General features: G+C 32.9%; 2 protein-coding genes across 3 annotated transcripts; both read right to left on the bottom strand.

Moving 5' to 3' along the window:
• Positions 1-4,908: 4,908 nt before the first annotated feature.
• Positions 4,909-20,896, bottom strand: LOC141696849 (TMV resistance protein N-like). Its single transcript, XM_074500977.1, has 5 exons — positions 20,030-20,896; positions 7,734-8,844; positions 7,124-7,411; positions 5,667-7,034; positions 4,909-5,555 (listed from the first exon to the last, which is right to left on the bottom strand). Exons 1-5 carry the CDS (start codon positions 20,491-20,493, stop codon positions 5,148-5,150), a joined length of 3,639 nt encoding a protein of 1,212 aa, XP_074357078.1. The 5' UTR covers positions 20,494-20,896; the 3' UTR covers positions 4,909-5,147.
• On the bottom strand, positions 10,336-13,987 carry LOC141696853 (dnaJ protein homolog). Of its 2 annotated transcripts, XM_074500981.1 has the most exons (10): positions 13,560-13,987; positions 13,115-13,355; positions 12,378-12,543; positions 12,104-12,245; positions 11,742-12,018; positions 11,604-11,652; positions 11,444-11,517; positions 10,960-11,082; positions 10,682-10,859; positions 10,339-10,591 (listed from the first exon to the last, which is right to left on the bottom strand). In XM_074500981.1, exons 2-8 carry the CDS (start codon positions 13,262-13,264, stop codon positions 11,026-11,028), a joined length of 915 nt encoding a protein of 304 aa, XP_074357082.1. In that variant the 5' UTR covers positions 13,265-13,355; positions 13,560-13,987; the 3' UTR covers positions 10,339-10,591; positions 10,682-10,859; positions 10,960-11,025. The 2 variants fall into 2 exon arrangements, with proteins under 2 accessions (XP_074357084.1, XP_074357082.1); XM_074500983.1 differs by having other exon boundaries at positions 10,336-10,591; positions 10,682-10,884; positions 13,115-13,987.
• Positions 20,897-25,084: the final 4,188 nt, after the last annotated feature.

Below are 25,084 nucleotides of genomic sequence, written 5' to 3'. Positions count from 1 at the left end.
TCTCTAAAAAAACGGAACAAACCGTGTTTGCATTTTAAATAAAATACAAAACATAACAAATTTTAAAAATACAAGGCAAACAAATATTATCAACTATTCAATTTCTTCTTCTTATGGATCGTTCGCTGACATACCCGATTCTGATGAAGTGTCCATCGTCATCCAAGTATCCTCTTCGTCGTCCGAATCATCTTTTTTCATCCCTTGTTGTCTCTTTGCCGCTTGATCCTAATCCTTTTTGCAAACACATATCTTGACCACATCCTGTGCAAGACTTGATCTTTTCTCGTCCAATACTCTTCTACCGGCACTAAAAGCAGACTCGGAAGCAATGGTAGAGGCGGGAACTACTAAAATGTCCCTTGCAATTTTAGCTAATACCGGAAATTGGTTCTCGTGATTCTTCCACCATGTTAGTATTGAAAAATCCTCATCGAACTCATAGTTATATGAAAAAAACTCTCTAAGCATGCTAAATGAAGTTTGAGGTGTAGATGCATTTTCGGAAATTCTACACTTTTGTTTTTTAGTTAGGATACCAAGCAATGTGGGATTAAACCTACTAGACTGACTAGTCTTAGGTGGTATAATATTTTGAGTTCTAGGAGTGTATAAATCTATAAGACGGTGTAACAAGTCTAAACAATTTTGAACATAAAGCACGTGATTATATGAAACTCCTAATACCGAGTAATAATGTTCTAACATATTTTCTAAACCTTCTTTTCTAACACCGGGATCAATAAGACATGCAACACCATAAATAAAAGGAAATTCGGTAAAATATTCTATCCGCTTTTTTTTCATATCAACAATAATTGCACCAAAACAATTATCTTCTTCATATGCTTTTAAAGTAGTAATAATATTAACACACTCAATAATAACAAGATGTACATTTGGCTCGTAAACGTAAGAAAATATCTTAGTACCACGTGCATAACAATCAAGCAAATCACGTACCCTATTTGCCAAGTCCCAATCATTTTCGGTAATAAGTCTATCCTCCACTTGATTTCTTGGATCGGAATTATATAACTCGGTGATAACTATCTTATATTTAATTGCCTCGCATAGTAATTTATAAGTCGAACTCCATCTCGTGGGACAATCAATTCCCCATTTTTTGGGTATTAATCCATTTTCCCTACACAATTTTTTATATTGTCTCTTTAATGTGTGTGCGATACGTAAATACTTAATTATTTTTCTAATAGGTGCTAAAAATTCGGTTATTTGTTGAATACCCTTTTGAGCCGATAAATTGACAATGTGTGCACAACATCTAACATGCAAAAAAATACCGTCTAAAGTAGTAGGAATATCTTGTGCAATATAGTAAATAGCTTTATCATTTGCCGAAGCATTATCCAAAGAAATAGTAAACACCTTGTGTTGCAAATTAAATTCGTTAATAGTTTCGACAATTCTCGTCTTTATATTATAACCCGTGTGTTGCTCGTCCATAACATCGAAGGCAATTATTCATTTTTGTAAAAAATAATCAGAATCAATCCAATGCACGGTAACACAAATATATGGCTCACCGCAACTCGAACTCCAACAATCACTAGTTAAAGAAACCATGCCATCATAATCACGAAAAAATTCAATTAATTGCGCATGTTGACTATAATATTGTTTTTATGTGTGACGTTTAAGCGTGTTCCTAGGAATTCTTTTAAAAGCCGGGTTTATTGATTCTTTCATCATGTGCTCTAAATTAGGACTCTCACCGTGAGAAAAAGGTAACTCGTCTAGTGTAACATAAGTAGCAAAAGATTCGATCATTTTATCTCGACTATAGTGGAAAGGCATACCTCCACCGGGAGACGATGTCACAAAACCACCAATTTGTGTTTGTTGCGGTGATTCTCCGCGTGGTTCTCCACTTTCGTGACTTTGTTTCGAAATTCCGTGATGCGTTTTCAAGTGTCGATCAAGTGTACTGTGCCGACACCTTTAGAGTGAAGAAACGGGGATTGATTTCGGCCAATTTGAATACAAAGTAAACAAAAGCATTTAAATTTGTTGGGATCTTCCGGTACTGCCTGTCTCGAAAAATAATTCCAAACGTGTGAGGAATGTCTCGTAGACCTACAAGAGGGCCCTGCAAAATTCGAACATATACAAAATTAATAATATACATCATTCGAATATATACAAAATTAACATAAAAACATAAAAAAAATTATACATCATTCGAATATATACAAAAAATATAAAAAAAAATTATACATCATTCGAATATATACATCATTCGAATATATACAAAAAATTTATATTAACATAAAAAAATCTACCTACGTATTAAAAATGCAAAATTTTAATAAACCAAAAAACATAAAAAAAATAAAAATTTATATTAACAAAAACAAAATTTAAGAACACGAATATGAACATAAAAACAAAAAAACTGAGGCAGAATTTTACCAACTTCCGGTCGAGGAGGCCGCATACAAGTTGCTTGACTCGATCCCTGATAAGAAATAGTACCCCTTCCTTCTTCCATTGTTCAGAAATACTTGCCTGAAAAAATTGAACTCGCCGGAATTTGTTACAGTGTTGCCGGATTTGTTCGAAAAAACTGTGTTGTTGTGACTTACTGACTACTAGTGACCTGGGCTGTGACTTGTGAGTCTGTCGTCTTGTGATTTGTGAGCAGAGAGCAGGTGAACAGAGATAATTCGAGGAGTGAGAGAGATTGAGAGATTGATTAAGAGTGAGACAGAGAAACGGTGAGTGCGAGATTATTTATAGAGAATAAAGAGGTGAACGTTGGAGGAGGTTGCAGCCTTGCAGGTGAACGTTGGAGGGGTTGCAGGTGAACGGGCCGAATAACGGGCCGGTTAGTGCCGAATAACGGGCCGAATAACGCTTAATCCAGTTTTCATTCGTTTACGAATCACACGGGCCGGTTCGCGTGCCGTGCCGGTCCGTTCGCGGTTTATGTATTTCTGATTCGTGTTCGGTTTGCCTCTAAAGCCGGTTAGTGCCGAATAATTAACCGGCACGTAACGAGCCGATTCAAGCGAGTTTTAGGCGAGCCGGTTCACGGGCGGGCCAACTCAAACCGGCCGTCTGCCACCTCTACTGGCCACCCACGGAATGGACTCCAATTAAGGTGTTTTAACGTTTTCGCACTTCTTTTTTTTGTACTACATATTTTTCACTCTAACCGTTGGGACGTTGTTCAAGCAGTTTAGGGAAAAATTTGTTAAATATAAGCTCAGATGGTCTGGATAAACCAAATCCATTCATATCTTTTTAGCCGAGTCATGATTGTGACCAATTTTTACCATTGGTTGTACTTGCGTTAAATTACTTGTCGTGTGTAAATTAGCATTATACATACACAGCAATAGAGCTGTTCGCGAACCGAGCCGTTCGCGAACAAGCTCGAGCTCGGCTCGTTAAGGGCTCGGATCGTTAAGGGCTCGAACTCGAGCTCGAACACAAAAATGTGTTCGTTAAGAAAACGAGCTCGAGCCGAGCTTTTGGCATGTTCGGCTCGAGCTCGGCTCGAGCTCGGCTCGGCTCGAGCTCGGCTCGGCTCGATTCGGCTCGAGCTCGGCTCGGTTCGGCTCGAAAAAAAATTAAAAAAAAAATTATTTTTTATATATTTAATTATTATGAATTTTATTCAGATTTTTTATAAATATTTTTAAATTATTGAACTATACCAATGTCAAAATATATATTTTAGTAATTTGAAAAAATTCAGATATTAAAAATTAATTTTTTAATTTGATATTTTAATAATTAACAAGTGATTTGACTATTACTTGTAACTAGTATTTATTTCATGATCGGTGTTTCGATTTTTTGAAATTATTTATAAATGATTCAACCGTACGGATGTCAAGATCTATATATTTAAGTGATATAATAAAAAATTTAGAAAAAATAAATATATCTGGTTTGCTATTTTAACGGTAAACTAGTAGTTTGACTAGTACTTCTCTCATATTAATGTTTCGATTTTTTAAAAAATATTTATGAATGATCCAGCCGTACGAATGTTAATATCTATATTATTTAGTAATATGACAAAAATTTTAGAAAAAATAAATGTATTTGATTTGTTATTTTCACAGTCAACAGATGTTTTGACCTTTACTTGTAACTAGTGTTTAGTCTCATATTAATGTTTCAATTTTTAAAAAATATTTATGAATGATCCAACCGTACGGATGTTAATATCTATATATTTTAGTGACATGATAAAAAATTTAGAAAAAAATAAATTTATTTTGTTTATTATTTTGACAATCGACCAATTGTTTGAATAGTTGTTAGAACTAGTGTTTAGTCTCATATTAATGTTTCAATTTTTTTAAAAATATTTATGAATGATCCAACCGTACGGATGTTAAGATCTATATATTTTAGTGACAAAAGCTCGTGTTCGGCTCGTTCGTTAACGAGCTCGAGCTCGAACACAGGTTTTTGTTCGTTAAGAAAGCTCGGCTCGGCTCGGCTCTTCAGAAAAAAAATTAAAGCTCGGCTCGGTTCGATCAAAACTCGACTTGCCTCGGTTCGGGAACAGCTCTACACAGCAAGGAATCTTATCATTCAAATAAACACGTAACATTCAAATTCAAGGCCAAAAATTCGGAGGGAATCTTATAAATATGATGTACCAAGATCAAAATTTTATTCGCTACTCCTAAACTTGAGATTTCAAAAAAAATACAATCATTACAAGAAAATTAGACATTTAAGTACTGTATCCGGCTCGAATTTGTACGCGAACATGCTCTATTAAAACCAGAAGTACAATTTTTGCTTACTTATTTCTGCTTACAATTTTTGCTTACCTATTTCTGCTTCTGTTGGTAGGAAACAAATGACTCGCGACCATCAAACAAAGAACTTTGAACTTATGGTCCGTTTGGAAAACTGAATTTCATTTGAAATTCTGGATTTGATCAAATAAGCTGTTTGGAAATTTGGATTTGGATTTCATTTGAAATCTAGAACATTCAAATATTAGTATAAACAAGAAAATTTGAAATGACAACTCAAATCCTGTCATTTGAAATTCCTAAATTGAAATGAAATCAAAGTTTCCAAACGCAATCTTATATCATTTCTAAAGAGAAAGAGACACTTATCGAAATGTTTAAAGTAGCTTCCTATTTCTTCTATGTTGCTAGTGGTGGTCTCGTACTTGTAATCTCTGTTTCGGACAACAGATGAATCCCAAAAATTGCTGCATCTCCATTTGATATCACCTCAATCCTGTTGTCACAGCCTCCTACTGAAAAAATTGATCTTGGCACTACTACAATACATGAGTCATAATAAACATCATGGAAGGTGTCGCTCCATGTAAAATTAGTGGACAAAGTTTTGGCAGAAAAATCGAGTATATAACAGTAACAACCCACAGCGCGTTGAAAGCAGAGAATCATCCCCAAGTAGTTGGGTGACACATTCGGCTGCAAATCTAAAGACATTGTTGGTCCGTATTCACTTGATTGATTAATCCATTCTGGAAACTCGTTTGATCCGATGCAGATACTAATATGATGCCCAAATCCGGAGTGTATCTATTGAAAAACATAAGAACAAGGAAAAAAAGTTAACCAGAAAATAATTAGTTTGAAGCACCAAATTAGTGTATATTATTAAATTATTGGGAGTTTGAGATCAAACCATACCTGAAAGAAACGTTTTGTCAAAGTGCAAGCCAGAAGAGATGATTTGCAACCTCTCAAATGAAGCTTTCTTAGATAAGCGAGTTCCTCCAAGCCTTGAATCTCTGTTAAAGCACTACAATATGAGAGGTCCAACATTTCCAACCGTTCCAAATTGGATAGATTTGGTAATCTTTCCATATACGTACAACCATATGCCCTTAACCATTTCAGGGAAGGAGGAAGCTCGGTAATGAATAACAGATGACCGCAATTTGTAAGAGTGACTTCTTCTAGGTTTGGGAACTGACTAATACTGGATGGCAGAGCCATTAAAGAAGTCTCAGATAAATTCAGCTTCTGCAATGATAATGCAAAATGGCCTGCTGATTCTACATCAGGAAGATTTTTCAACAGAGAGGCACCACTTGCATATAGCTCCCTTAACCTTGTAAGCTTCCACAGCTGATCTGGTAATTTCTCTAGTTTCTCACATCCACCAATGTCAAGAATTTCCATTGACCTCATGTGGCACACGGTGTCTGGAAGACTTTCAAGTTTGACGCTCTTTTCTAATATCAGCCTAACCAGCTTACTAAGACGTCCGACTGAATCCGGTAATTTCGAAACATTTACTCTGTACGCATCGAGTTCTGTCAGGGATTCAATGTTTCCCAAATCTATAGGCAATTCTTCCAGACTACTGCAACCACCAATACCTAGAACTTTCAATGATCTTAAGTCACAAATGGTGTCTGGAAGACTTTTAAGATTCACGTTGTGATATAACATCAGCTTAACAAGCTTACTAAGGCGTCCAATCGAATCTGGTAATTTCCAAACATTTAGACTCATTGCACTGAGCTGGGTCAGGGATTCAATGTTTCCCAATTCTATAGGCAATGCTCCCAGACTAGTGCATCTATCGATACTTAAAAACTCTAAAGCTCTCAAATTGCACATTGTGTCAGGAAGAGTTTTGAGTTTGTCGTTAGAATTTAGTATCAGCTTAACAAGCTTACTAAGTCGTCCGATCGAATCTGGTAATTCTGAAACATTTATTCCGCTTGCATTGAGCTCTGTTAGGGATTCAATGTTCCCCAGTCCTATAGGCAATGCTTCCAGACTACCGCAATCATCAATATTTAGACTTTTCAGTGCTCTCAAGTTGCAAATGGTGTCCGGAAGACTTCTTAGATTCCTACAACCAGGCAAATATAAGGTAACAAGGCTCATCAAACTTCCAATTGACATATGGACCTCCGTCAAGCTTTCACAGTCTTCAAGATTTAAAGTTTCAAGACATGGCAATCCAGTGAAGTCTGAAGTTGTGGTCAGATATGGAGAATGTGACATCTTTAAAGTCTTTAAATTCTTAAAAACATGTGAAACCTGTAACAATAAGTGCGACCGGGAAAAATTAGTAATGATAATTTGGATAAAATTATCATGTATGAAAATTACATATTCACTGTGCATACCATGTTTAGCTCCCATATTGTTCTCATTCGGCTACGAGGCAACTCCAGAGTAACAAGTTCTTGTGGGTAAAATTCAAAAGGTAAACACTCTAAAGGACACCTATCCCAACAGAGCCACGTCAAATCTTCGAGTGTCTCTTCAAAGTTTCCAGTGAGGCTAATGTCTTTCAGGTGAAGAAATCTTAATTTGCTCATCCTTCTAAACGTTTCCACATCGAATGATACTTCCCGTATTGGATTGTTGGACTCAAGATAGCGAGGGATGATAACTTCTATTGACTTGGTTCCCTGACACATGTATATTAAGAAGAAAGTTTAATGACCATTGCTACATGTATATGTCAAGAGAAAAAAGAGGAGACAGTTAGCTTATGCTCGATCTAAAAATAATTTCATCTTATGAGAAATTTTATGCACACATATATATACTAGTTTATACCCCATATTTCTTTTACGCATGTTTATTAACTTGATATGATATCATATTAAATTTAAATATTAACACATTATTGATGTGATCCAAAGTTTAAACATTCAATAGTATGTTATAAATATTATACATTTATACCCTAACCATTCATGGAGTTCAATATACATATATTGGAATTACCTCGTGTTTCTTTAGCACAGTGTAAATTTCTTTTGTTACCCACAATCTACTGTGCTTTCCAGGCTCATCAGGAGAATTGTTACGCGCAGTTTCTCTTCCCATATCCTGAAGCAGATCATGCATTCTCAACTCATCTCTGTCATTGATCGATAATAAACACCTTTTCCTTAGAATATCAATATTATGATCTGTGTAAGGATAATAAGTGTCCATTATTTCAAGCACACTTTCTTTCTTCTTCCCGATGAAAAAACAAGCAATATCTAGGAATATTTTTTTCAGCATAGGATCATCCGATTCTAAGGCATCCAGACTAATTATAAGTCTTTGCTGGATACTGCTGTTGGGAATTCGCTGCAGTTTCCCAATGTAAGATTTCCATCCTACCTCAGATCTCTTGTACAAATACGAGCCAAAAACCTCGAGAGCCAAGGGAAGCCCGCCAGCATGACGTAGAATGTCTTTTGACAATATCATGAAAGTGCTCTCTGGTTTAGTATTCCCAAATGCATGTTGGCAAAACAGTTCCAGTGCCTCAGCATCATCCAACTCATTTACCCTGTATCGATATTTGGTTTCTACTTCAATTTTGTCCAATATCTCTTCATCCCTTGTAGTCAAAATAACTACACTCCCGGGAGCAAATGGCCCTACCAGTGAATCAAATTGTTTACTGTCGTCTAAATCATCAATAACCATTAGAACTTTTGTTAGACAAATTCTGGCTGCTATCAACTTAGTTCCTTGGTCAACATTGTTAATCGTAACTTTTTTCTTACTTTTAAGAACATCATTGATGAGTTGCTCTTGCAAAGTCTCTACGCCTTTTATTGTCCCCGAAATCTCCCTAACGTTTGCGAGAAAGCTGCTGCCATTAAAGTTTCTTAGCAGGAGTTCATTAAAAAGAGCTTTCGCAAGAGTTGTTTTGCCCACTCCACCCATACCATATATACCAATCTTTGTGACACCTTTTGTATCACTGCTCAACAAGGATGTTATGCCTTTAACATGAGAATCTAACCCAACTGGATATTTGGCAACATCTAAAGCCCTAGGATTTATATCCAGCAGAATCTCTTCAACTATTTCACTGATAATATCAGCTTCAGACCTGCAAGTTAATTCATTTTATTGTGAAAAAAATCTTATGTATTTATTTAATAAACTAATACAACCAGGTAACATGACTTTTTATATCCGCTTAAATATTTTAAAATTGTATTCTAACTAGTGCTTGTTTTCCGGTGCTACGATGGGGTGCAGTACTTTACAACTACAATTTTATTTAATAATTTTTATATGTAAAACTAACACAATATTACTATAGATAGCAACATAAGTTGTAAAAATTGGAAAAATAACAATTTTACTTGATAGTTATATTCAAAATGAAATATTTTTATTCTTATATAAGTTTATGAGGTTGTTAAGTAAATTTCTACATATTTGAAGGTAAATAAATTTTAATGTAAGTGGAGGGAAGTGAAAGTAAGGTTGTCAAGAAAATTCGGGAAATTCTATATCTGTCAGAAATATGTGCATTCGTATTCGAGAAAAAAATGGATATTATATATATCCGAAATAAAGAGGATATTATTCTTATCGGAATCCGGAATATTCGAATCCGAAATTAAATAAATATGATATTATAGTCATGTATATATATACACATGCTTTTGCTCAAATAAGAACTTATTAAAATGAGAACGGTAAAATTTATCAAATTCAAAATTTTAGCTTTTCAAAAAATCGCTAATATCAAATACAGAAATCTCCACTTCTCTTTTAATATTCTCATTTCATTATATATGTATGTGTATATATATAAATTACTCATTATCCTATGTAGTCTTTATTTTTTCTGGAGTTGTGCTGGAATCCATGTACGTTATGTAATTAAAATATTATGTAAACTATTTCCGAACATATTATGTTGGGAATCATCTTGCATAATTAACACTATTTAATGAAAATAATACAAAACACATGAAATTTATGCGAAGAAAATTGCAAAACATATTATTGTACAAATTACATTTATTTTACGGAATATACATATTCACATTACAGAACATACATGTTCTACCACTACAACATATTTGCAATCATACAACAGTTTTGCACCGTTGTGTGACATGTATAGTTTCCGTTGTCTATCCAACACTCGTGTGATAGAATACCAGACAACGGTTGTTTTAACCCTTGTAATAAGAGAAATTAGACAACCGTTTTTAATAGTGGTTACAGTCAAGAAGGCACAACGGGTACTCTATATTTACCATTGTTGGAACTTTTTTAAAACAACTGTTTCTTTATTAAACTATTGTCTATCTAACTTAACAACAATGGTTTTGTAGAAAAACAATTATTGTTACCTTATACAATATTGTCATAAACAACCGTTTATAAGCTTCTTTTATGAATGTTTTTTTAAAAGACAATGGAGTAAAAGATTTAAAACATTACAAAAAATATTAAAAGACAACAGTTTTTTAAAAAAAATATGTGCAGTGAGACATACAACGGTTTTCATCATTTCTTAAGTGGCTTTCACACAACTATTTATAAATTTAATTTCATTGTTTGAAATAAACCAATTTTAAAATTAAATTGTATTATGACAATCCAATTGTTATTTCACAATTGAAATTAAATTTACAATACAAAAATTCTCTACAAGAATTAGAAGTATAACTTAAAGATTCTCTATACATTTTAATTGGCTCAGCTATTGAAAACATCAAGTCCCATTGGATTAGTGGCTTGCAACTCAAACTGGATGCCATCGAGTTCCCTCTTGAATCTGTCAGAGCTTGCGTAAATCATTTTGCTCCGTACCTTTTACAGTATCAGGACACCTTTGCAACCATATACACATGAGAAATAAATGAACTTAATGAAATGGAATGCAAATAAAGCAAAATTAAGACCTTGTATTTTGTACTTACCATGAAATGAATAAAATTCTGCTCTTGTGCTAATTCTCTAAGGTCACAAAATCATAGTCATAAACCGCATAACCGGCACTCATCTTCAGGAAGGCTAGCTGCAAAATCTTTGTAACTCTCTGCTACCTCACCAAACATTACATATAATCTTCATAATTACTTCCATGTGAAACAATTTCTGCATTTCAAATAATACATACTTCCTAAAAGAAACTCAATGTATAATAAGCAACCACAGGAAAAACTATTTCACAAACACACATGAAATAATCACTTACAGCTGGTTTAGCTCTTCTGCTAGTCCGTGGAAACAGACAAGTTCCAGCACCTCCCCCCAGAATAACTTAAGCTACTGTTTTTGGGTCTACCTCAGGATGAACAGGTACAGGTGGCTCAAATTCCTGAAACAGAATCTCAATCATAAAGAATTAAGACTGTTCTTAAACTTAAATTTCAATCAACCATCATCAGAAAGTTGCAGTATTGGGAAAACAGTAAATATTATCACTATTCTAAACCGACATTGCTCTCCAAGCTAAAAATAATAATATAAAGGTTGCAATGTTCAACACAACCTAAAACTCAAGATCTTCTTGGCAGTAGTTTGATCAGCAGTCATGAGACCAAAATGGATGGGTGGAAAATGTGCCCACTGATGAAGTGAAATTGGTAAAAAAGAGAGATTTCTTTTTTCATATTAGCCTAATCATTGTATCAAGAAGTCCGAACCCTGATGTTCATTTATAACAAGGGGATACTTACATTTAGCCGCAGCACTAAATGCTTCTCTGTGGCTGATATCTGGATTTGCTGCTTTGATTCGTTGAATTTCATCCCTGCATATTCACACCCACATATATCATCACAGATATATATTTATGTATGCATTTATACTGACAATGTTGGTATGATCGATACTCACTTATTAAACCGATTCTAGGCAGAGGGGACTCGATGTCTCTTCTCCAGAGCTGATACATATATAACATTAACAAAATCACATTTTTAAATTAATCAGGGGGCGTGTAAACAGGGGGCGTGTAAACAGCCAACACCATACCGCTTCATCAGCTTCACCAGCATAAGTAATCTTCTGTCCATTCTTCATACCCTTATCCACAATAACATTCATAACTTTTTTCTCTTGAACTACCTTCTCTCCCTTGCATTGGGAACAACGATCCTTGTCCCTTATCTTCTCTCCTGATCCTTTGCATTCATCGCAAGGATGCTGCATTTGCTGATACATAGAAGGTCCAAGCTGTCTCATGGATACCTTCCTACCAGACCCATGGCAACCTGAACACTTCATGGATGCCCCGGATTTTGATCCCTTACTGGCATAGAAAATACACATATATCAGATGCAGACAAATAAAAATAATACATGAAAGCAAGAGAATACAGAATTAACACACTCACCCTTTGCATTTGCTGCAAATCACATTGTGGGAAAGTGAAAGCTTCTTTGAGGTACCACTATACATATCTTCCAGAGAGATCTTAAGGGGATGCACAACATCCTCTCCTCTCTTTTGTCTCTGCACCCTACCGTTACCATGACCTGATAAACAACAAGGCGATTAATACTAAATCTTCAACGGAAAAATGTAACAGCAACAAAGCACTTATACAATCGGAAAACAAAACAGAAATAACAGAACATGAACATTTTATATGATATATGCCAACTAACCAAATGGGCTTGCACCATTAAAGAAAGAGTGGAACATTTCAACCGGGTCATGCATCTCACCCGGACCACCCATTCCTTCCTTGAGTGCATCTTCACCATATTGATCATATATCTCACGCTTCTCTGGATCACTAAGAACCTCATAGGCATGAGAAATCTCCTTAAACTGCAACAGAACAACAATGTATCTTGTATTAAACTAACTGATTACCTTATTAATATTCACAACATAACCATAAGCATAAAGAAAACATTTGTAAAACACAGTCATGGTACTTCAATACCAACAACTATTCTTAACAAAATATCAGACATGTAATTTAATATTAATTACCCAATTACGCACATACACACACATGCCAAAATAGAGAAAACTCCTAAAATTGAAAAAAGAGAAGCAACGTATTATGAATAAACCCGAGTTACTATAATCTAAGGGAATGACAACATGATATGCTTTTCGAAATAATGAGAAAATCGTAATAGTAAGCATACAAAACAACCATGTAGCACATACATGTTAATTTAATTCCAAAAGATAATCATGCTTCTAATTTATCACTAAAAGCTAATTAATCTTCCATTCCAACCAAGCATATAATTGCACAAACACCCACACTGCGCATAAAAGAAGCATACATGTTTTCTGAAATGAACCTCTCTCTATATATAACACACACACACACACACACACACAATACCCACTCTCTTACACAAACTCTCTCGAAACAGATTACCTTATCAGAATCGCCGCCTTTATCAGGATGATTCTTGATAGCAGCCTTGCGATAAGCCTTCTTCAACTCATCTTGTGTGACATTCTTGAAAATGCCCAAAACTTCATAATACTTGGTGTTGTTACTCTTCTTTGGGGCTCTTCCAAACATCTTAAAAACCCCGCTGATTGATTTTGATCCACCTCAAAAGTTTTGTTAAAACCCAGGGGTAGCAGTAGACTAATAGGCGGCAACCTTTCGTCTGTCATAGCCCCCGTTTATGAATTTATAGGAAAACATAAATTAAATAAAACCGCTTGGATTTGGGGGCGTGTAAACAGGGGGCATGTAAACAGGGGGCGTGTAAACAGCTACAGTCACAACATACGTGAGGGGTGGAGAGGGGTAGGGAGAAAGTAGAGAGGGTGGAGAGGGAGAGAGTGAGAGAGAGAGATGGAAAGAGGACCTGTGCTTGTTGGAGAGAAGCCATGGCTTGGGGATTAAGAGCAGCATTAAGGGCTTGGGGATAATCTCCGTCTAATTGGAACCAGAATCTTATTGTGCTTGAGAATATTACTTGTACCATCTCGGACACAGGGAAAATCTCCGTCTCTTTCTTCTCCAAGGCCTCAAAAGACGAAACCCATGGAGTAAATTAAGCACAACAAATATAGAACCTAACCTTGAACTGAATCTTAATAGTTGAGCTGAATTCAGAGGCAATTTTGTAAAAGAGAAACAAGATTGGGTGAGTGAGATGGTTAGGGTTTGAAAACTCAAAAACCTAAACCAGGTAGAAGGTGGATAGAGGAGAGAGAAGAGTCGTGGGAGAGAGATGGAAGAGTAGGGAGAGAGAGAACCGATCAGATCTAACAAAGGGGAAGGGTAGAGGTAAGGGGGGAAATGAAAATTAGAAGGGAGAGGGAAATGAAAATTAAAGGGGGGAAATAAAAAATTTTGTGAAAAATGAAAAAATCATAAATTATTTTTCTTAATTATATATTATAATTAAATACTTATTTTTTTACTCTATATTAACAGAATAATTTTTATTTTAAATAATTTCACATAATTTTATATATAAAATCATTTGAAACAAATTTGAAAATTTTAAATTATTTTTCTACATAACTAAAGTTAATATATATTAACATTGTGCAAGATGATCCTAAAAATATTTTTTAAGAAATTAATTATTTAATCAAGAAAGAGTCTTAATTTTTGGAATTGCACTTCTATTTGATTTTCATTATAAAATTATACAAGATAAATTTAAAATTTTTTAAATAATTTTTTTATATGATTACAATCGATATATCACAATACAATTGGATCTTCGAAAATATTATTTTAAAAAATTACTATGTTGATAGGAAAATATCTCAATAATTTTTTCATATGACTAAAATTGATATATCTTAACATCCGTACGGTCGGATCGTCGAAAAAATCATTTTAAAAATTAATCTAGTAAATCGGGAGCGAGTCTCGTTGTTCGGAGGAGTACTTTTACGGAATTTTTCTAATCTTGACGTGCAAGATGAATTTTAAATTTTTTAATAATTTTTTCATATGACTAAAATTGATATATATTAACATCCGTGCGGTTGGATCATTGAAAAAATCATTTTAAAAATTAATCTTGTAAATCGAGAACGAGTCTCGTTGTTAGGAGGGGTACTTTTAGCGGATTTTTCTAATCCTGACATGCAAGATGAATTTCAAATTTTTTGATAATTTTTTCATATGACTAAAATTGATATATCTTAACATCCGTACGGTTGGATCGTCGAAAAAAACATTTTAAAAATTAATCTTGTAAATCGGGAACGAGTCTCGTTGTCGGGAGAGGTACTTTTCCCGGATTTTTCTAATCCTGACATGCAAGATGAAGTTCATATTTTTTAATAATTTTTTCATATGACTAAAATTGATATATCTTAACATCCGTACGGTTGGATCGTTGAAAAAATCATTTTAAAAATTAATCTTGTAAATCGGGAACGAGTCTCGTTCTTGGGAGGGGTACTTTTACCGGATTTTTCTAATCCTGACATGCAAGATGAAGTTCATATTTTTTAATAATTTTTTCATATGACTAAAATTGATATATCTTAACATCCGTACGGTTGGATCGTCGAAAAAATCATTTTAAAAATCAATCTTGTAAATCGGGAACGAGTCTCGTTGTCGGGAGGGGTACTTTTACCGGATTTTTCTAATCCTGACATGCAAGATGAAGTTCATATTTTTTAATAATTTTTTCATATGACTAAAATTGATATATCTTAACATCCGTACGGTTCGATCGTCGAAAAAATCATTTTAAAAATTAATCTTGTAAATTGGGAACGAGTCTCGTTGTCGGGATGGGTAATTTTACCGGATTTTTCTAATCCTGACATGCAAGATGAAGTTCATATTTTTTAATAATTTTTTCATATGACTAAAATGGATATATCTTAACATCTGTACGGTTGGATCGTCGAAAAAATCATTTTAAAAATTAATCTTGTAAATCGGGAACGAGTCTCATTGTCGGGACATGTACTTTTACCGGATTTTTCTAATCCTGACATGCAAGATGAAGTTCATATTTTTTAATAATTTTTTCATATGACTAAAATTGATATATCTTAACATCCGTACGGTCGGATCGTCGAAAAAATCATTTTAAAAATTAATCTTGTAAATCGGGAACGAGTCTCGTTGTCGGGACGGGTACTTTTACCGGATTTTTCTAATCCTGACATGCAAGATGAAGTTCATATTTTTTAATAATTTTTTCATATGACTAAAATTGATATATCTTAATATCTGTACGGTGGGATCATCGAAAAAATCATTTTAAAAATTAATCTTGTAAATCGGGAACGAGTCTCGTTGTCGGGAGGGGTACTTTTACCGGATTTTTCCAATCCTGACATGCAAGATGAAGTTCATATTTTTTAATAATTTTTTCATATGACTAAAATTGATATATCTTAACATCCGTACGGTTGGATCGTCGAAAAAATCATTTTAGAAATTAATCTTGTAAACCGGAAATCTCATTTATAGAGTAATACTTTTACAATGGTTTCCTTGAAACACCATTGTGTAAAGATAAAATAAGACAACGCTTTTTTTTATTATAAAACCGTTGTGTGAGCATATCAGCTTTTTTCAATCTAACAGCTAATATCTAATCTCATTTCAATCAAGGGCTATCATTCAGACACTTCAGCAATCCGAGTAAAATGTTTACAACCAATCATGGGGTGCCACCTCATCAGGTGGTGCCCATTGAAATTATAAAATAACTATTTCAGACAACTGTTTTGTTCCGTTGTATGAAGTTTTCTAAGACAACCCTTGTAAAAACTGTTGTGTGAATTACACAACGTAATATCTAAAAGCTTGTATAAGACCAACTAAGACAACACTTTTGTTTTAACATAAAACCGTTGTATAAGAATTCGGCTATTTTTCGATCTAACGGCCAATATCAAATCTCATATCAATGAAGGGCTCTCATTTCGCCACGTCAGCAATCCTTGTGAATGATTTACCACCTATCACGTGCTGCCACCTCAATACGTGGTACCCATTGAAATTCCTCAGACAATGGTTTCATTCCGTTGTTTGATGGTTTAGAGGACAACCTTTCTAAAAAACCGTTGTCTCAATTACACAATGTAATGTCAAAACCGTTGTCTTATATCCCTATACGTTAACATAGTAACAACGGTTTATAATCGTTATGTTAAAGATCTACAACAACACTATATTTAAAAAACTGTTGTCTGACTCGATGAGAGGATACAACTTGTACAACAGTTAAAAAAAGATGAATATCCGTTGTTTGTTCTGGAGCTCACACAACTATTTTTTCTGTAAAATCAATTCACCGTTGTATGATTTTTTAGGACGACGGTTTTTTTTTAACCGTTGTTTGTCAAGTGTTGTCTGATTGCAAATTTCTTGTAGTGTACGTAAATTTCATAACATAATTTACAAAAAAATATGTTCTGCAATATTTTGCGTAATATTTTTATTGCAGAGCGTGTATGGATGAACTCCGAACTCCAGACTCTACAAAAAATAAGGACTCCATAGAAGTTTTTTCAATATCTACACAAATTTTATATACTTGTAAAAATATTGTTTGCATATATAAAAATATCATTTGATCATTATATTTTTAAAGATAATAGAATGAGACCGGAAGATAAATAAAAAAAAAGAATGCCTTCACTGTGAAAGCTATACAGTTTTATTTCATCTGAACAGGAAACATATTGTTTCAAAATAATTGTCAAATAAGATAGGACTGTCAAAAAACTTTAAAAAATCCGATATCTTCCCGAAATATCTGTATTCGTATTTGAAAAAATAGATATTATCCGTATTCAAAATAAAGCGAATATTATCTGTATCTGAATTCAACAATTTCAGATGGCATATCCGTATCCGAATTATCCGTTTAACTACCCTAGTTGAACGTTGTAAAAAGATTATTTTACATTTTTTTGTCATGTCAGTTAACTAATTTTAGTCAAGAAATTATAACTTCTTTACTTTTTATTAACAGTAATTAAATTTCATTTAGTTTGGCCGTAAAATTATAATCAATTTGAATATTTAAGTAGAAAACTTCACTTTTTATAATAATGTGTGAATTTACATGGTTGTAAAAGGTCTCTTTGATAACAAGTGAATGAATCAAATTTAACTACTATAGTCATGGACGATTCCTAAATCTTCTGGACGAGTCACTCAAATTTTTATCCCTTAATCAGTCCTCTGCTCCACTGAGACCATCATACAAAAACTTCACGCAAGTCACCTTCTTTGTTATTTTCTTTTCTTTTTTAGTTTAAATTGCTAATTATTTGTAATAATATTATTACATGTAAGTGTAAATTATCATTACTTTTTGTAATTATCTAGTTTTCGTACCTTTTTTAGTTTATATAACAGTAAATTGTAGTTTTATATTTTTCTTACATAGTACTCTAACTTTATATCTAACTTTATTTTAAGTAGTAAATATAAAGTTAATATTGTCAAACTAATTAGATATCATAGAATGATTATCTAAATATGTAATTTTTTATTTTATTATATATTGCTCACATTAGAGTATATAGTTTTATAGATTTTGTATAAATTGCCATGCCGTTATCTGATATATATCATGTTCAATTATATTTTTAGTTTAATGACAAAACAAAATAGATATTATATATTTAAGTTATTTCTCAAAAATTTATTTACTTGAAAGTTATGTTTCAGAATTATCAAATAACAAATTACTCTCATAAATTAATAGTTTTAAATAGTATTCGTCCAGAAATATTAACTGTTCAGAATAAATGGTTCAGATTCGTCAAATGAGCTTTTAGTTGTTATAATACTAATATATTTTTTTAACAATTTAATAAGAATAAAAAAATATAATTAGAACAATTATAAAAAAAAATTAACTATAGTACATGTGATAACTAAAATTTCATTATCCTTTTGGAAATAATGGGGTTGACATTAGAAAATGATAAATAATATAGGGTTCGAATTCTTTTGGTAAAGAAATAGGGATAATGGGATAGCACATTAAAGAATGATGTATAGTTAAAGATCAATTAATTTATTTTTCACTAAATATATTTTATAATCAATCAATATTTGTCGTTTCTTATTGATTCAGTTTGCATACGTAAATTCTTCACTTTTATCCATTTAACGGTGTATCTTAACATCCCAAATCCTATTCGGTAAATTTGGGACTTTGTTTAGTTTATAAGTTAGAGTAATATTACTAGATGCACTAATAAATCATACTAATTTGATTCCATGTGCTTGTAAACTATCGAAAATGAGACTTTGTTTGGTTTATAAGGCAAGTAATACTACTGATTGCATTGACAAATAATGATATTTCGATGCCATGTGTTGGTAAACTATCCAAATTTGTTGCATTTGGGCCAACGACTTATTTTGAATTAAAAATCAGAATTTGAGCTGATTTTCGGAAAATACTTGCAATTTGGTGATTTTGTTAAAATTCGTAATTTTTTCTAAATCTTTGTAGTTAGTTATATATATAAATGGTGGTCTATAAGTAATGTTGGTGTGCGGTGTGTTAGTGGTGACCGAAATGATAAGAATTGGTGGTTGTAACCATTTTTGCTTCTGGTGGTGAAATTGGTTTAAATTTATGATTATAGGTGTGGACTGATTGGTCAGTGTGTTGGTGGTGTAGCAGTTGTGGTGATTTTTGTTTCAATATAGTGATATTAGGTATGATAGTGATTCATATGTGGTGTGTGTGGTGTGGTCGTGATATGATAGTTGTGGTGATTTTTGTTCTGATATAGTGATTCTAGGTATGACGGTGATTCGCAAGTGGCGGGAAGGGAAGAGATGGTTGGAGATGATGTAGCAAAGAAATAATCGTGGAAGGTGAAAATTTAGATAAAATTAAAAGATGTTGAAGATTAAGATAAAAAATTAAATCGAGTGTCTTAATATTATTGGACCATCATTTTCTATATAATATAGATAGGGTTTACTTTAATATAAATTAAATTAAAATAAAAAATTACAAATTTCTGTAAAATACTACTGAAAATTGCTAAATATAAAAATAATTTGTATATTAGTAACAATGTAAAGACTATCACTAAATTACACATATATAATTACTAAATTACTAAGAAGTGTCATTGTTTATATATATATATATATATTTATATTTATATTTATATATTCATTTATTTATTTATAATCACCAATTGATTATTGATTTATAATTTACTGTTTGTATTTAATCACTCGCCTGCATAGTTATTTATTTATTCCTCGTTCCCTCTTGGAACGTTAAGGGTATAAGAAATACCACTAAGCTACCGCATCACATCATGCTTAAATATATTATATGAATTAGTAAATTACCTTTTCTCAGATATATGTTTTCCTGATTTGTCAGCGACTTCCCTCAACATAAGACGCCAATTCTTGACTCTTTCCATTTCACCCGCCAGACGGGATTCATGTTTTTCAAAAGCTTGTTCAAACTTCCCAGTTTGGTGTCTTACAATTGCTGGATCAATTTTGTAAAAAACAGGAATAATTAATCTATGCATTGTTCTGTTACAACGGAGGATCTCTTCCAGCTCGTCGAGGCACCAGCTTGAAGAAGCATAATTTTCCGAGAGTATAACAATGTAAGTTTTGGATTCTTGAATAGCTTCAAGCAATGCATCCGAGATCACATCTCCAGTCCGTAGCTCAGGATCATCCATAAACGTTCGAACACCACAGCGATCCAAGGCAGAGTACAAATGACTAGTGAAATTATACCGAGTGTCCTCACCGCGGAAGCTCAAGAAAACGTCCCAGTTAGTTGAAGAAGCCATTGGTATATTGAAAAGGAAGATTATAAAAATTGAATAGATGGGGAAGACAATTTAAATAGGAAGGCAAATATCGAGTATTTGTAATCACTGGAAGATAGCAAAGAGTTGACAAAGTCAAAAGAAACCGAAGAAGCACAATGAGGTTTACAAGTGGGAAAATAAATTAAATTACAAGACAGAAAACGAGTGAGGGCACAGGAAACTTGGTTAAATAGGAGACACTTGCACATTTCGAGCCACTTAAATAGGAGTGCAAGTGGCTCGAAGCACTGAAATGTCTTCTTATTCAACGCTGTCATAAGCTACAGACTTGGTAAACGCTACACAACACAGTAGAGTTTTTCTATGATCGGCAATTCGGTAGTTCCTTCCTTTTCCCATTCTTGTACTAAATTAGAGTATTTCTGAAGCATTTCTCACTAAGATACTCTTCTATCATACTCCCTCCGTCTTAAAATATAACTTTTTTTTATTTTTACTCAAATATTTGGGTAAATAAAATGAATAGCTTCACAAATAAATTTTCAATTTTTTTCTAAATAAAAAATATATATTAAATTTTAATTTAAAAAAATTAGAAAAACGAAGAGAGCACATAGACAAACAATATCATGGGAATCAGAGGGGTTTTATATAGTACTGTTACTTATTGCTATAAGGACCGAGACTATTAGGGCATCTTTAACCGTGATCCAAATATTTAAATTTGGGGCAGATTATTCCAAATTCTCCTACAACAGTGATCCTCCAAATATGGATGAGTGAACTCACCACCGTTCACTGATCCAAATTTACATTAATATAAAATAATGATTTTATTACTTTTATAATTTTAGTTTATTAGATTTAAAATTGATTTGTGATTAATTAATGAATGTCAATGATATTTTAGATGTTAATTAATGAAATTAATATATTTTTAGCTAATTTAGTTTATAATTTTAATATTTTTAAGTGTAGTAAAAGAAATTATTTTTTATTTAATTAATTTATTAGATATAATATAAATAGTTATTCATGTTTAAATATAAATTTAAGAATAAAGAGTTTAATATGATATTTACGTATTATAATATGTAAAAGTTAATTTGGATTACATTGTTGGAGTTTATCAGAAATTTTGATCAGAGTTTGGATCAGTTGGATCTTATTTGTAAATGTTGTACACTGTCAAACATATAATAAATACAAGTAGATTGTTTATCAACATGTATTATTTTCATAGAAGACATTAACAAATTACACAGTATTTCTAATATAGTTCATTAAGCAAAATATATATATTCTTGTTTGTGTCGGATAATTTGTATTTAATGAGTGAATATATACAGGATAGTCATTGTACGTTTAAAATGAAACGACACTACAAAAAATGTCCATAGACATCGATTTTTGGCCGATATCTATGCTGTTTACCAAACGATGTTGATGTCGGTGATGTCTATTCTAGACATCGGCCAAAACCCGATGTCTTTACCTGATCACTTCTGGCAAAACGGCTGATGTCCATGTATTGTTTTTTTACAAAAACTGTTGGAAATATTTTATTTAATAAATAAATTACACTTATTAAAACATATATTAAGCTATGTTTTTTGCAACATAGACATCAAATATTTTGATTTAGGTGATGTGAAATTAGATATTAAACATCGATTTTTTTAGTAAAAGGTGATGTTTATGTTAGCACATTAACATCAGTTTCTTCCAACACAAGATGATGTCTATGTTCAATTTATAGTTGAACATGTTAGTCTTTGACATCGGTTTTGTATCTGAAAGTGATGTACATTATATCTTTTGACATCAGTTTTTCTTCTTTAAAATTGATGTCTATATTGTCACATAGACATCAGTTCCCCCCCAAAGAAAGTGATGTCTATGTTCAATTTAGACTTGAACATATCAGTCTTTGACAACAGTTTTTTTATCAAAAAGTGATGTATATTCATTTTTTTGACATTAGTTTTTATTCCTTAAATGTGATGTGCAATTGCTTTTGAGACATCAGTATTTATTCATTAAAAGTGATGTCCAATTATTTTATTGACATCAACATTAATTTATTAAATGTAATATATAAGAAGTTTGTAGACATCACTATTTTTTTAAACAATGATGTATTCTTTATTAATAGACATTTGTTATAAATAAAACTGATGTCATGTACTACATAACCAAAACTAAAAACTGGGAATAACAAGCATCCACACAAATCCAACCATTCGACTATTGATTCATTCAACCATTCATTCAATTAACCATTCAACCATTCAAAAATCTACATCAACCAACACCAACCTCTGCATTTGCAAACTAACTTATAACTACACTTTACCACCTGTTCATGAGACACTTAAAATCTTACTACAAACCAAAATGAAAGACTGTCCACACCAACTGCAGTTTAAATTACCAAATGTACGTTCACTATGCAAAAGAAAGACATTGAGTACTAGAATTTGTCAGATATGCCCTTGGATGAACTGGAGGGCCTCAATGCGAACTTTATCTAGCTGTTCAATGTTGTAAGACGATCGAGTCTTGGCCAACCACTACAAATTCCAAGCAAACAAAATACAGTACTAATGAAAAGTGACAATATCTCAATATATAGCAAACTGGAAGCGTCAAAGTATACCTTTTTAGCAAAACTCAATTTGTCATCAGCGATAATTTCTTTCATGTATCGCATTATTACATAAGCGCATTCATTCCAACCAGGTTGTTTGGGAGATCCCTATTTCATTAATTGAATGACAAATCAGGCATGTCAAATAAATCATATATATTAAGCACAAATAGGTACTCGATGTATTGTACTTACACTAAGAAACTTTGCCTTGGCCATCTTCTTGCTCCTACCGGTTTCAGAGTTGTAACTTTTAAAAGCCCTGCATAAAAAACATAAAATCTCATACAATGTACACAAGTAATCATGAATTATACCAAACTGTTACGTTAATAAAAATTTACCTGGATAACGCCTTTTCTAGTTCTGGAACTGTGTCGGGTGAGGTAGTGGATTTAGAATATATATTTCACCTTCCCAGATAATAACCAAAATCCAATGCATAATGTTTTCACAAAAAAACAAAGGCAGATTGGACACGTCATATACAAGTTTGTACTATCCATATTTTAATTTTCAGTATTATAATAATTACTTACTTCTGATTATACGGCAAAAAGAATAGCCGATCCGGGTTACCCTCTTTCAACCGGTTTAAAATGTAAGTTTCAAAATCAGCATTCACGTGATATGTGGATCCCGGATGAATAAAAGCAAATGTCTTCGCCAGTTCTGGTATTTCACTAATCTCATAATGCAAGTGCCTATCAAAAGAGTATTGATATTAGAATGCAAATTCTGGAAAATTATAAACATTAAAATGAACTGATCATGTCCTACCGGGAAAAGAAAAAAGGTAACTTACGTCATGTAACATGCAACTACAGCTTGGCCCAACATTTTAAACTCCAATAGAGAGACAACATTCTCATGCAATAAATAAATCATTTTTTCATGTCCAAACACATCCGGCTCGCATCGAACCTGGATACTAACCCCGGTAGTTTTCATCCAAGTTGTTGCATGTTTATACAATAGGTTAAATCCCTTTGGCACTTTCGCACCTGGCTTTGCTTGAATGAATTGTTCCTTCAAATCATGCAACCCGTCATTCTTTTATATTTTTTCAGCACTTGTTCGGGGCCTTTCTTTTTTCAGCATCTGATGATAATATATAAACCAAAATAAAATATACCTACCATTTAATTTTTAATATCTTGAAATGAACAATTTAATTTTAAAATTCAGACAATATTATACATATATATTATTCATCATACCGCAACATTTGTGTAGCTAATTAATTCCTCAGGCCATGCTTAAAAAGAACCTAGAGCATCGCGGACAATCATCATATCACCACGCATCTCAGCGGGAAGCAAGGCATCTGGTTTGATGAGGCCATCAACGGAGACACATTGATGTCCAATTGGTATATCAAGTCCATGTACTGAATTAGTTAAATTATCCTCGCGAGGATATACCATACCAAGTGCAACCTTATTCTCTATTCTCTCCACAGATAACTCACAAGATCATTGGGCCTATAATATTTAAATAACAAAATTTAAAAATTAAGGTAAAAATGATTTACATTAGTAAAATAAATCACAAGGTTGCTCACAAAATTAAAATAACTTACTAAACTTCCAGGAGGTGAAGGCCTAGTTGGGGCATTTGTAAGAACACATTCATCATCTTCAGGTATCAACACAACTCCTCTTGCAGATGGTGGCTTTGACTTCATTTCTTTATCCTTTTCTGGATCGTAACTTGCCTTTTCAGACCACATCGAAGAGTGAAAAGTACCTCCATTTTCTATCAATGACTTCAAGTGAGCAATCTCTGCCTCGAGAGCTTGCATCTTTTTATCAATCAGTTCATCCCTTTGTCGATCACGGGCCATCAACTCTGCCTTTGTGATTCGAAGCTTTTGCTCTCTCGGCAATTTAAAGTATTGCTTTGGATTGATGTACCCTCCAACAGCCCGAACCCTGCCAGAATGCTCATGACTCTCCA

Source organism: Apium graveolens, chromosome 11 (assembly GCF_009905375.1).
Source record: "Apium graveolens cultivar Ventura chromosome 11, ASM990537v1, whole genome shotgun sequence".
Taxonomy (NCBI): domain Eukaryota; kingdom Viridiplantae; phylum Streptophyta; class Magnoliopsida; order Apiales; family Apiaceae; genus Apium; species Apium graveolens.
Note: the sequence above shows the minus strand (reverse complement) of the source record. Positions and strands in the feature narration are given on the sequence as shown.

Excerpts from the sequence above, each read along its gene's own strand:
- LOC141696853 (XM_074500983.1), bottom strand. The coding sequence starts at position 13,264 with ATGTTTGGAAGAGCCCCAAAGAAGAGTAACAACACCAAGTATTATGAA. Across the intron at positions 12,544-13,114 it reads AAGGCGGCGATTCTGATAAG|TTTAAGGAGATTTCTCATGC; the intron begins GTAATCTGTTTC and ends GTTCTGTTGCAG. Across the intron at positions 12,019-12,103 it reads ATTTGCAGCAAATGCAAAGG|TAAGGGATCAAAATCCGGGG; the intron begins GTGAGTGTGTTA and ends TTTCTATGCCAG.
- LOC141696849 (XM_074500977.1), bottom strand. The coding sequence starts at position 20,493 with ATGGCTTCTTCAACTAACTGGGACGTTTTCTTGAGCTTCCGCGGTGAG. Across the intron at positions 7,412-7,733 it reads CTGTGCTAAAGAAACACGAG|GGAACCAAGTCAATAGAAGT; the intron begins GTAATTCCAATA and ends TACATGTGTCAG. Across the intron at positions 7,035-7,123 it reads CAATATGGGAGCTAAACATG|GTTTCACATGTTTTTAAGAA; the intron begins GTATGCACAGTG and ends TTATTGTTACAG.